The sequence below is a fragment of the Dama dama genome, chromosome 27, assembly GCF_033118175.1.
Source record: "Dama dama isolate Ldn47 chromosome 27, ASM3311817v1, whole genome shotgun sequence".
Lineage (NCBI taxonomy): Eukaryota > Metazoa > Chordata > Mammalia > Artiodactyla > Cervidae > Dama > Dama dama.
Window position 1 is genome coordinate 24,826,409 of NC_083707.1, and position 12,768 is coordinate 24,839,176.

General features: G+C 35.9%; 1 protein-coding gene across 1 annotated transcript in view; it reads right to left on the minus strand.

The window, feature by feature from the left end:
* Nucleotides 1–12,768, minus strand: part of ASXL3 (ASXL transcriptional regulator 3) — a 187,866-nt gene that overhangs the window by 67,917 nt on the left and 107,181 nt on the right. Inside the window, exon 11 of the mRNA XM_061130910.1 lies at nucleotides 4,665–4,828. Within this exon, the coding sequence (XP_060986893.1) occupies nucleotides 4,665–4,828 (164 nt within the window). The remainder of the gene's footprint in view (nucleotides 1–4,664; nucleotides 4,829–12,768) is intronic.

The window sequence follows — 12,768 nt, forward strand, 5'->3', positions numbered from 1 at the left end:
AAGTAAATTCCTCAGTACTATTTTTCTAGATTCCATATATATGCATTAGAATACAATATTTAATCTTTCTCTTTTTGACTTACTTCATTCTATATAAAAGGTTTTAGGTTCATCCACCTCATCAGAACTGACTCAAATGCGCTCCTTTTTATGGCTGAGTAATATCCCATTGTGTGTATGTACCACAGCTTCTTTATCCATTCATCTGTTGATGGACATCTACATTGTTTCCATGTTCTAGGTATTATAAATAGTGCTGCAATGAACAATGGGATACATGTGTCTTTTTCAATTTTGGTTTCCTCAGGGTATACGCTTACGAGTGGGACTGTTGGGTTCTATGGTGATTTTACTCCTAGTTTTTTTAAGGCATCTCCATACCGTCTTCCATTGTGGCTGTATCAATGTACATTTCTACCAACAGTGCAAGAGCTTTCCCTTTTCTTTACACCCTCTCCAGCATTTATTGTTTGTAGACTTTTTGATGATGGCCATTCTGACCCATGTGAGGTGATATATCTCACTGTAATTTTGATTTGAATTTCTCTAATAATGAGCTATGTTGAGAATCTTTTCATGTGTTTGCTTGTTTTCATGTGTATGTCTTCTTTGTAGAAATGTTTGTTTAGGTCTTTTTCCCATTTTTTGATTGGGTTGTTTGTTTTTCTGATATTGAGTTTTATGAGCTGCTTGTATATTTTGGAAATTAATCCAAGTTTGTCAGTTGTTTCATTTGCTATTATTTTCCCATTCTGAGGGCTGTCTTTTCACCTTGTCTATAGTTTCCTTTGCTGTGCAAAAGTTTTTAAATTTAATCAGGTCCCATGTGTTTACTTTTATTTTTACTTCTGTTGCTCTAGGAGGTGGGTCATAGTGGATCTTGCTTTGATTTATATCAGCCCTAATGAGACAAAAGAACTGTACACAGAAAATTACAAGACACTAATGAAAGAAATCAAAGACAACATAAACAGATAGAGAAATGTTCCATGTTCCTGGATGGGAAGAATCAATATTGTGAAAATGAATATACTACCAAATGCAATCTACAGATTCAATATGATCCCTATCAAATTACTAGTGGTATTTTTCACAGAACTAGAATGAAAAAATTTCACAATTCATATGGAAACACAAAAGATAAGCCAAACCAGTTTTGAAAAAGAGGAATGGAGCTGGAGGAATCAACCTTCCTGACTTCAGATTATACTACAAAGCTACAGTCATCAAGACAGTATGGTACTTGCACAAAAACATAAATATAGACTAATGGAACAAGACAGAAAGCCCAGAAATAAACCCATGCACCTATGATTGCCTTATTTTTGACAAAAGAGGCAAGAATATACAATGGGGCAATGACAGCCTCTTCAATAAATGGTGTTGGGAAAACTGGATAGCTACATGTAAAAGAATGAAATTAGAACACTTCCTAACACCATACACAAAGATAAATTCAAAATGGATTAAAGACCTAAATGTAAGACCAGAAACTATAAAACTCTTAGAGGAAAACATAGGCAGAACACTAGATGACATAAATCAAAGCAGACTCTTAATCTCTTATCTCAACTACTGTCTTTATCCCTTACCCAGTCTCCCTGGGTCTTATCTTTCTGTATTATTTACAGGGCTACTGGCTCCTAAGAGAAAATAAGGACTGACTTTATTTATCCTTTGGATCTTCTTTTCCTGCCCTAGGTCCAGGCACTAAAATATTTATTTAAATTATTTTATGTCTGCTGCTTCTCATTTGAGAAATCTCTTGAGTACCCCCTGGTTTCGGAAAAAGTTATAAGAGTTGACTCTGCAACCAAGTCTTCCAGGTTGTAGACCATGCTGTCCTTTAGCACAGCATCCTACCATACACACAGCAAGTCTTTGTAAACGACAAGCTCTCCCTCTGTAATGTGCACTTTCTCTTGACACTACTTACAAAACACCTTCAAGGTGCAAGTTAAGCATCTGTTTCATCATAAAATCTTCTTCAGTACTACTTTCAGATTAAAGTTCTTCACTCTCTCTGCCTTCTGAGGACTTTCTTTATACTTCTATTTATGGGACTCTGCCTGGTCTTATGCTAAATTTCCCACAGATCTATCCAGTTATCAGACTTCTTTCCTAGTAAACAGGAAGCTATATTTCAGGATAAGCTTTGTCTTTCTCCTCCACCTGCTATTCCTCTGCAAGATTCATTTTTGAAGCCTCTGTATTTAGCAAAGTAATAATACATGCTCAGTAAGTATTTCTTGAATACATAATTTCCCAATGACCTACGTGTTCTTTGAGGACAGATATTGTGCCTTATTCATTTATATGCCTCACAGTGACTGGAAAATACTGAGTAACAGAGATTGCTACAGGTTGGTTTAAATATTAGACTTATTTAGAGTGGCCTTCTGGGTTAGTGAAATATTTGGTTAATACTAAAACAATCTGTCATTTCTTCACTGTAAAAAGATGTGAGTATTTTATATATGCTGAATCTCATTCCAGCAACAGGAGGTAGAACTGCAAACAAGATAAACCACACATAACTTGAAGTAGAGGGAATAGTTGTACAGCTAATAAGTTCACTGTCCCCCAAATAAACAAAGTTTTTCTAAATACCTGAACGTCATACCAACTTGAAACCCAAGAATTATCAGTGACTTCTCCCGACATCCTGCTTCAAGTGTTATTTGGCAAAATGTAAAATTGCTGTCACTGGATGATGGTGGCAGTGGTAACTGCATTATCCTACTCCTTTTCTCTTGTAGCTCAGTTGGTAAAGAATCTGCCTGCAATGCAGGAGACCTGGGTTTGATCCCTGGGTCCGGAAGATTCCCTGGAGAAGGAAATGGCAACCCACTCCAGTATTCTTGCCTGGAGAATCCCAAGGACAGAGAAGCCAGGCAGGCTACAGTCCATGGGGTTGTAAGAGCTAGGTACAACTTAGCAGCTAAACCACATTCCTTTTCAAGTTCAATGCTATTCCTCAAATTCAAGCCCTCATTTTGCCTTCTGGAACAACTAAAACGACTTTCTAACAACCCTTTCCACTTTCATACTTCCCATCTCTAACATTCCCTTTTCAGTATTGCCAGAATAATTTCCTTAAGAAGTAGTGATCTTATTACACAGCTCTGCTCAAAAGCCCTCAGTGGCTTTGCACTGCAAACAGCAGAACACTGTTCAGACTTTTTAGCCTTATACTCAAGGCATCTTCTAAAACTGACTTCTAATTTGTCATTCCAGACACATTGGTACTGTTGTTCCTATAATCCAGACTCCGCTCACAATTTGCTTTTGATTTTGTATATTTGAATATTTCACATAAAACACATCTCCATCTATTTTATTCAAATTCTGCCTATACTTCTAGGCCCAATTCAAGGATCTTGAATTGTCTGTGATTTTTTTTTCCCTTCTACATATAAAAGTTCAATTTACTTTGTGCTTTTCTCTCTAAGTTCACCTGTTTCTAGCTCATATTTTCATTATTTAGGAATATAGCTTCTGTATCCAACTAGAGTGTATTTAATCTCTGATTCAATAAATATGTAATAGGCACTTACTGTATTTCTGTTATTCCAAAGCACCAAATATGTATTATATTCAGAAGTAAATATTGAATAAATTTTCAAACAAAAATGCACAAAAATCAAAATAGTATTTTCCTAAAATGAACAATAATATCCACCAAAGAGATACAAAAGAATGGTAAAAACAGCAGCTCATCAAATTTTAAGTATGTATGAAAGGGTTGGTAAGTTAGCAGAAAATGGAATCAAATAAAAAGCTAAGAATATTTGTTCAAAATAATATGGAAATATTGAATCAACCTTGTGCATATCAATTTATGGATGTGTCTATAGTTTTGAGATGCAAATTTATAAACACATGCATAATATGTCCATCAACTGGAAATTACATACAGTGTCAACCCTTATTGAAATGAGAATTGCAAGGAAATGTTTCCTTAGTTACCATTTAATAATTTTTGTGAAATTTAATAAAAGTTTATGTGATGAAGTATTTTTTTTTCTTTTCAAAGGAAACAGCTTTAGAAGATGATTGATGCCTGCTATTATGAGTCTATATTTGTACTTCCTTATTTTAGAAACTTTTCAAAAATACAAAAATACACTTAAAGCATTTCCAGTTCAACTAAAAATAAAGATAAAAAGGTGATTATTTATAGGCAATCATATTCATGATGATAGACTCTCAGAAGCCAACTCCAAATATAAATTTTAAATGCTTTTTGGAAAGAGTTGAGAATGAAAACATTTACATAATTTCTTAGAAACCCTGGCTTTTTATTGCTGCACTTCAATATTCCCTCAGGGCAAAGGAGCAGCTATTTCAAAGATTTATTTGATAATGGAACATTTGATTTCTTTGTTTTTCCTTCCCAATGTAGGTAGGTCTGTTGTTTCCACTCTATGGCAGTGTGCTATATTTTAAAATTTGAATTGGCTCACTAGTGATAACAAAAAATGAGTCTGTTTTGGCAGATTAAGCAAACATACTAATGCCAGCAATAAGTATATAAATTACATAAGTATACTAGATTATTACAAAACCATCCACTCAGGTATCAGTCATCTTCGATAGCAGACCTGCTACTTCATAATGATATAACTGGTAACTGATATCAAATGTCTGAAACTTCTACTTACCTGCCTATCCACTTCTGGGAGCAAAAGCAGGAGGTACTGTTGAAAATGCTGAGGTAAGGAAGCAAATGTATGTTTATTTATTAATGCCCTCAAGTTAGTGTTGACAAGAATAGATCCCGGGGTTTCTATGTCAATGTCCTCAGCTTTGGTCCATTTCAAGTGTCCTGTGATAAATAAGCAAGAGGTATGAATTCACTATACATTGGGAAAACATACACCTGTACACACACATATAATGTATACTGAAGGTATATATATATTCGATAATGTATTTAATTGTGTCTCTTTTCAGCGTAGTGATATTTCAGAAGAAAATCTCCAAAGCTTCTTTGCGTTTCTATCTTGCCTTAGTTGTCTTTAATCTTCATAACGTCTACTTCACTCAATACCATCTGTTTATTTAACCCAAAATAGCACCAGGTCTAGATAAAGTTGATAAAAATATCTGGAACGCAGCATTAAAAATGAGTCAAAAATGCAGGATAGAGCAAAAATACAGGGAATAGATTAAGTAGTCAGGATGCACATTTATAGGAGTGTGAGGATGAAAAAACACAGCAGAGTGCAGAGGGGCAATATTTGAAGAGCAAATGTTTCTCCAAGTTTAAGAACTAAAAAATGACAAGAGTCCTCAGAAAAAGCAACATACCAAATCACAAAAAGGATAAATACTCATTCCTCCATTTGATGCATTGAAACAGCAAAATATCAAAAATAAAAAGAATATCTTGAAATTATTTTGAGCAAAAACAGATTACCTGCAAAGAGATCAATGTAAGACCCAGGAATTGTATTACCAATAAATAACAGATGACAATGAAATATCTTCAAAGGGCCAAAAGAAAATAAGTTTTGATCTAGAATTTCATTAACAAAAATGTCCTTCTAAATGGCAATGATAGCAATGATATAAGAATATTTTCAGTACTATCCAAAATGGAAATTCTCTCAGATATGCAGATGATACCACACTAATGACAGAAAGAGAAGAAGAACTAAAGAGCCTCTTGATGAAGGTGAAAGAATAGAGTAAAAAGCTGGCTTAAAACTCAGCATTTAAAAAAACCTAAAATGGTGACATCTGGTCCTATCACTTCATGGAAATAGATGAAGAAAAAGTGGAAACAGTAACAGATTTTATTTTCTTGGGCTCCAAAATCACTGAGAATGGTGACTGCAGCCACAAAATTAAAGGATTCTTTCTTCCTGGAAGAAAAGCTATGACAAACCTAGGCAGTGTATTAAAAAGCAGAGACATGACTTTGCTGACAAAGGTCCATATAGTCAAAGTTATGGCTTTTCTGTAGTCATGTACGGATGTGAGAGCTGGACCATAAAGAAGGCTGAGTGCTGAAGAAGTGACGCTTTTAAATTGTGGTGCTGGAGAAGATTCTTGAAGAGTCCTTTGGACTGTAAGAAGATCAAACCAGTCAATCCTAAAGGAAATCAACCCTGAATATTCATTGGAAGGATTGATGCTGAAGCTGAAGCTCCAATACTTTGGCCACCTGATGCAAAGAGCCAACTCACTGGAAAAAGATAGTGATGCTGGGAAAGGTTGAGCACAAGTGGAGAAAGGGGCAACAGGATGAGAAGGCTGGATGGCATCGCTCTCTCAACGGACATGCTGTTGCTGCTGCTGCTGCTGCTAAGTCGCTTCAGTCGTGTCTGACTCTGTGCGACCCCACAGACAACAGCCCACCAGGCTCTGCTGTCCCTGGGATTCTCCAGGCGAGAACATTGGAGTGGGTTGCCATTTCCTTCTCCAATGCATGAAAGTGAAAAGTGAAAGTGAAGTCACTCAGTCGTGTCCGACTCTTTGCGACCTCATGGACTGCAGTCTACCAGGTTCCTCTGTCCATGGGAGTTTCCAGGCAAGAGTACTGAAGTGGGTTGCCATTGTCTTCTCCACAATGGACATGAGTTTGCACAAACTTGGGAGATAGTGAAGGACAGGGAAGCCTGGAGTACTGCAATCCATGGGGTTACAAAGAGTTGGACACAATTTAGCAACTGAACAATAATCCCTTAGAGAATCATGCTGAAAAATCACTAGTGCATGCTTTTAACAAAGAAATTAACTCAAAGAATGAATGGGTGGGTTGCAGAAGTAATAAAAAACTAGAAGATGAATAGATATATTTCCAAATAAATACTAACAGTGGAAAATAAAACTAACAGGAATTAAAATGGAAAAAAGAAAAAGAAAACAGTACACACTTGCATAAGAGATGATACAGTGTGACTGAATTGAGACTCTGAATAACTCTGGCACTGTTTGGGAACAGAGATACCATCTAGTTTTCAACCTTGTTAAAACTCTATAGGTAGAGTCTATAGGTGCCATTGGGAAAAATAAAAGACTTAGAACTTCCAAATAAATTCCTGGAAAGAAAACTCAATAACATGAAGTCATAAAAGGAGAAAAAAAAATTTCATTAAGTCCCCCAACACAATAAAAAAATATACAAGTGGATTTTTATATTAGTTTTTAAAAGTAACACAATCCAATTATATGCTGCCTTACAAGAGATACACTTAAAGAGCACATGAATAGAAGAAAATGAGGAAAAAAAACTCAAAACAGCAGGCAGACATTCAACACAAGAAGAAAAGCAATACCACAATATTAACATCAGATAAAGATAAACAAAGCTTTAAAAATATATATACATTTTTGGGGGTAAGAAAGCAACTCCTTAGGTATAAAATGAATAATTCACTGGGAAAATACAATGACCTTAAGCCTGCATCCATTTAAACTGCACAACATTCAAACTTTAAAATTGAGAGAATTAAAAAGAGAAGTTGGTACTCTATAATGCTAGTGGGATATCTGAACATATTTTATCAGACATTAGATGGTGAAGAACCTGCCTGCAATACAGGAGACCTGGGTTCAATCCCTGGATCAGGAAAATCTCCTGGAGAAAGGAATGACTACCCACTCCAGTATTCTTTCCTGGGAAATCCCATGGACAGAGGAGCCTGCTGGGCTACAGTCCATGGGGTCACAAAGAGTTGGACATGACTGAGTGACTGAGATGACAGGTAAAAAACTTGTCTTAAGAATACAGAGGACTTTAAAAACTCTATAATCAACCTTAAGCCAATGAATTTAACATACAGCACTGAACTGAGATAAGGCATTTTTTTTCAGTCAGCACTCAAGGAACAGTTAAAAAAAAAAAACATCCAAAACAGACCAGTGAGTCTGAACAAATACTGAAGAATAATAGAAAATCTTATCTTTTTATCCACAAAGAAGTACACTTAGATATCAATAACAGAAATGTAGCAACTCTCTGGTCTTCCCACACCCATTATATGTTTGGAAACTTGGAAGCAAACTTCTAAGTAATTCTAAGTAATGGAAATTACAAAATATTTAGATTCTAAGTGACATGCCAAAATGTGTAAAAAGCAGCTAAATTGGTTTTAAAGATAAATTGTGCATATTTAAGAGTAGAAAAAATACTGAAAATTCAAGAGTTGAGTGTGCAAATCGAGAAGTTAATGAATGAACTATAGAATAAAAACTGAAGAAGGATTGTCAAGAAGCAGAATGGATATTCATAAATAGAAAAGAATTATGATACCATCAAGAACAGAAAAAGGATTTTTCACATTAACATTAATAAAATAGGTATGCCTCTAATGAGAGATGGCTTAAATAAACATTAATAGGAATAAAGGGTAGGCACATAATTTGAGGTATAGTATAGATTCAAAGGCAAATATAATTACAATGAATATTAGATTTAAAAAAGTATGTGTGTGCATATGCTCAGTCGTGTTAGACTGCTACCAGGCTCCTCTGTCCATGGAATTTTCCAGGCAAGAATGCTGGAGTGGGTTGCCATCTCCTTCCTAAGGGAATTATCCTGACCCAGGGATTGAACCTGTATCTCTTGCATCTCCTGCACTGGCAAGCAGATTATTTACCACTGTGCCACCTGAGACAGGTGTAAAAAGCATACTACTATGATTTTAGCCAACACCAGATAAACTAAAATATTTCAAGTTCACAAATTTTCAAATTATATTAAAAATAGCAAACCTCAATAAATTTGTGTAAATTCTTGTAAAATAAATAGAAAACCCTCCTACTCAAAGTGTACACACATCACATATTACAAACAGCTCTGAAGACTAATTTTACCAATACATCAAGCAACTCTCCCACCACTTATCTTATATATATATTTCAGAGAATAGGTAAAGAAAGACAGCTCTTAAATTTACTTTATGAAGTTAATATAACTTCTATTTCAAAATAAGGACATACAAGGATAATACGAGAAAGAGAATTTGTGGCCAATCTCACTTATAAACACAAAAATGTACAACAATTAAAAAAGAAAAAATCTAAAGGATTCCCAAAAAACTCCTGACATTTGTTAGGAGTGAAGTCAAAGTGATACAGATGTATGTTTGATTAGCATCTTTATTCTTCTACATATTTAAAGTGTTTCACAGGAAAATAAAATAGACTACCAGGAGAAAGGAATTAGGAAGAAGTTATTTTTTCTCAACAGGGGAGGCAAAGGTAGAACTTAGACACAGAAATGCTGAAAATATAGAAAAGGAATCTGCTTAATTCTAATCAATGGTTGAACTACTCTCCATGAGAGGAAGTTGGGGTCATTTACCAAGGGTGACTTTGGGAGGGAGTATTGGGGAAATGGGAAAATTGTAAAATTGGAAACATGTTATGGACAATGTGAGAAGTCAAACTTATGCTGTCTGTTACTATCTGGCATGGTTCAAAATATTTAAGAGCATCAAAGGGGAAAAAAGAAAGATTCAGAGGTACATAGGCTTTTATGACAGAATCAAGAAACAAGATCTATTTCAAAGATGTCCATCTAAGCAAAAATATTCATTATAATCTCGGAAAAAAGTGCAGATGAACTTATTGCTAAATTTGTTGCCACACAGGATGTTTAATCCCATTTTAATTATCCTAACATACTTACTCTTAATTGGCTTAAGAACAAGCTCATTATATCTGATCTTATCTTATAGCTGTCTTATCTTATCAAAGCTGGTACCTCACCTCCCTACACTAATCAGAGGAAGAAAAGATGCAGTTATCTTAGAGTTTAATTCCTGGACACTAGAGAGTATAAGACTTCCCTGGTGGCTCAGATGGTAAAGTGTCTGCCTACAATGTGGGAGACCCGGGTTTGATCACTGGGTGGGGAAGATCCTCTGGAGAAGGAAATGGCAGCCCACTCCAGTACTCTTGCCTGGAAAATCCCATGGACGGAGGAGCCTGGTAGTCTACAATCCATGGGATCGCAAAGAGTCGGACATGACTGAGCGACTAAACTTAAACTTACAGAGAGTATAAAGTAGTTGAAGTCCAGACAAGCAAAGAGAAGGGACAACTGCCAAATTGCCACACTAAGTGTCTATACTACAGAAGACAACATTAGGAGTTGATAAAATCATGGGAAAGCGTCTGATCCAGGTCAGGGAAATTATCCTAACCAAAGGGAGTTTGAAGAGCATCAGTCTGAGTAAAGGCGGCAGACTCTGGAGCTCTTGTTGGCTTAAAATTTTCTATTTTCCAGAAGGGAAACCCCACAGGATTAGTGCATAAAAGGTCCACAGGAGATACACTAAAGCAGAGGGAAGGAGCCCATCAAAGAGGCAGACCAAAGCCTTATGTTGCAAGAACTGCCCAAAGAAATACAGAAAGAGTTCAAAATCAAAGAGTTCTTCATTGTCTCAAAAAAATTACAAAGGAATAGATTCTGAAAGAGCTCAGTGAAGAAAAGTAGGCTTTTGAAGAGTGAAGTCTAAAGAAAAAATAATTATCAGAGGGCAAAATCTAGCCATCTACAACCTAAATCTGAGGACCCTTCACAAAATGAAGAGACTGTAAAAATTCTATCAGGGAGCATTGACTCAATTACAATATAGTACCATGAGGTTAGTGACAAACAGGGATTATGGTTTAAAAAAAAAAAAGATTTTAAAATGTTAATAACCTTGATGAACTCTTTGCAACCCTATGGACTATACAGTCCATGGAATTCTCCAGGTCAGAATACTGGAGTGGGTAGTCACTGCCTTCTCCAGGGGATCTTCCCAACCCAGGGACTGAACCCAGGTCTCCCACATTGCAGGCAGATTCTTTACCAGCTGAGCCACCAGGGAAGCCCATTTAAAAAATAACATAACAAAAACATGGAGGTTAAGAGGGACTATAAGTGCAATTATCTCCCCGCTTCCTTCAAAATATATCATCCAAAGTTTGACTAGTTAAAAAAATTATCACTTCTATTTCAGTCTGTCACATTTTAACAGCTTTGGAGAGAACTTTCAGATATGACTACATCTTGTGGCAATGTTTAGCCATTTTGATTTTGGTTTTACTTCCATTCTTTTCTATTATTCAGGCCCAAACTTATTTAAATTTAGTATTTTTAATTAAAATGGTATAATTCGGTTTTTCTAAGATGACCTCTGACTATGGCTACCCATTAGGACATGTCAAATAGTATTTATAAAACAACAGGGAAAGTTATTGCTGATGACATGATTTCGGGTTACTATTCAATTTTTTTTACTTTCCTGCATTAATTTATTTTAAAAATATGTAACATTTTATGAAACCAGCAAAGTTGTAATTCTTCACTACAAAAAGATTAAACCAAATAAAATATACTGGAATGAATCCCAGAAGTTGGGCTCACCGAGGACATTTATTAAAATCCCCTCAGAGACATCCATCAGCAATTTGATTTTGTTTAGCAAGCACGTTTTTAAACTCCTACTGTGTGACTAGGATGAAGCATAATTATAAATGGTATAGGTCAACGACCTCTAATTCAAGGAACTTTCATTTCAGTTATGGAAATATACAAGAAATTAATACCAAAAAAGTGGTAAGAAAGATTATCATTAATAATTTTTTGTAAATTTCATAATCCATCTCTCAGAAAACTCCATAGGTGAGGTTTTATATGAGTTTTATCCTTTGCTAAGATAAGGATATGGGCTTCCATGGTGGCTTAGTCAGTAAAAAATCCGCCTGCAACACAGGAGACCTGGATTCGATCTGTGGGTCTGCAAGATCCCCTGGAGAAGGAAATGGAAACATTCTCCAGTATTATTACCTGGGAAATTCCATGGACAGAGGAGCCTGGGGGGCTACAGTCCATGGGGTCACAAGAGTTGAACATGACTTAGCGACTAAACCACCAACAAGATAATGATAAAGGACATTAAAACAACTGATTAGGCAAAAAAAAACCCACATACTTCAAACTCCATTTTCAGTCAGAACCTACCTTACATCTCACTGATGTGGTTTTTCCACCTAGTCATTTGGTGGTCTAATACTATACTAATTTTCAAGCCCTGAGATAATAAAAGGGCCCTTGTAGATATTGTTAAGTTTGTTTTCATGCATGTCAGATTAGTATTTTCTACCATGCATGATTCAGAAATGGGAGAGGGACCAACAAGGTTTTGGTTGTTTTTTAATGTAATGTCATCAGAGAAATACTCTTTAGATCCATTTTCTTTTTCAACTGCATTCACTCAGAGTATCCCACATTACTATGTCTACTCAGTCAGAGAGCTACTCAGAGAAAATAGCCTTATAATTTTTATACAAAACCCTGGCCAAGAACAAATAAGATAAAACGGAAAAAAAAAAAAAATCTATGCCCAAGCTGAGTGATGTATCAATACTTCTCATAAGAATTTTAAGATCACTATCAGAACCGGAACAGCTGAGGGACACTGAAGCTTTATTATTACTATTTTCCTATCCCTCTTCCACCATTACCACCACCACCACGATTGCTTTACTGTGTGCTCCTAACCCTCCCCGGAAAGCTGCCCTGGGAAGGAACCCGAGGACGGTTGGGCTGTGGCCCGTCTTTTACTGCAGGGTCCTCGGGAGACACTGGGATTCACTGTGTCCTGGGCTACATACATTTAGATTCCAAGATCCTGTTGAAACCTATTACCTTGGACAGGGTGAATATTCCGCTCTTGGACAAATGAAGTAATTGCCAAAGACCAAAAAGAAGCATTCAGGGACAACTAGGAGTATTTTATGTCCTGTGAGGATAATCTAACA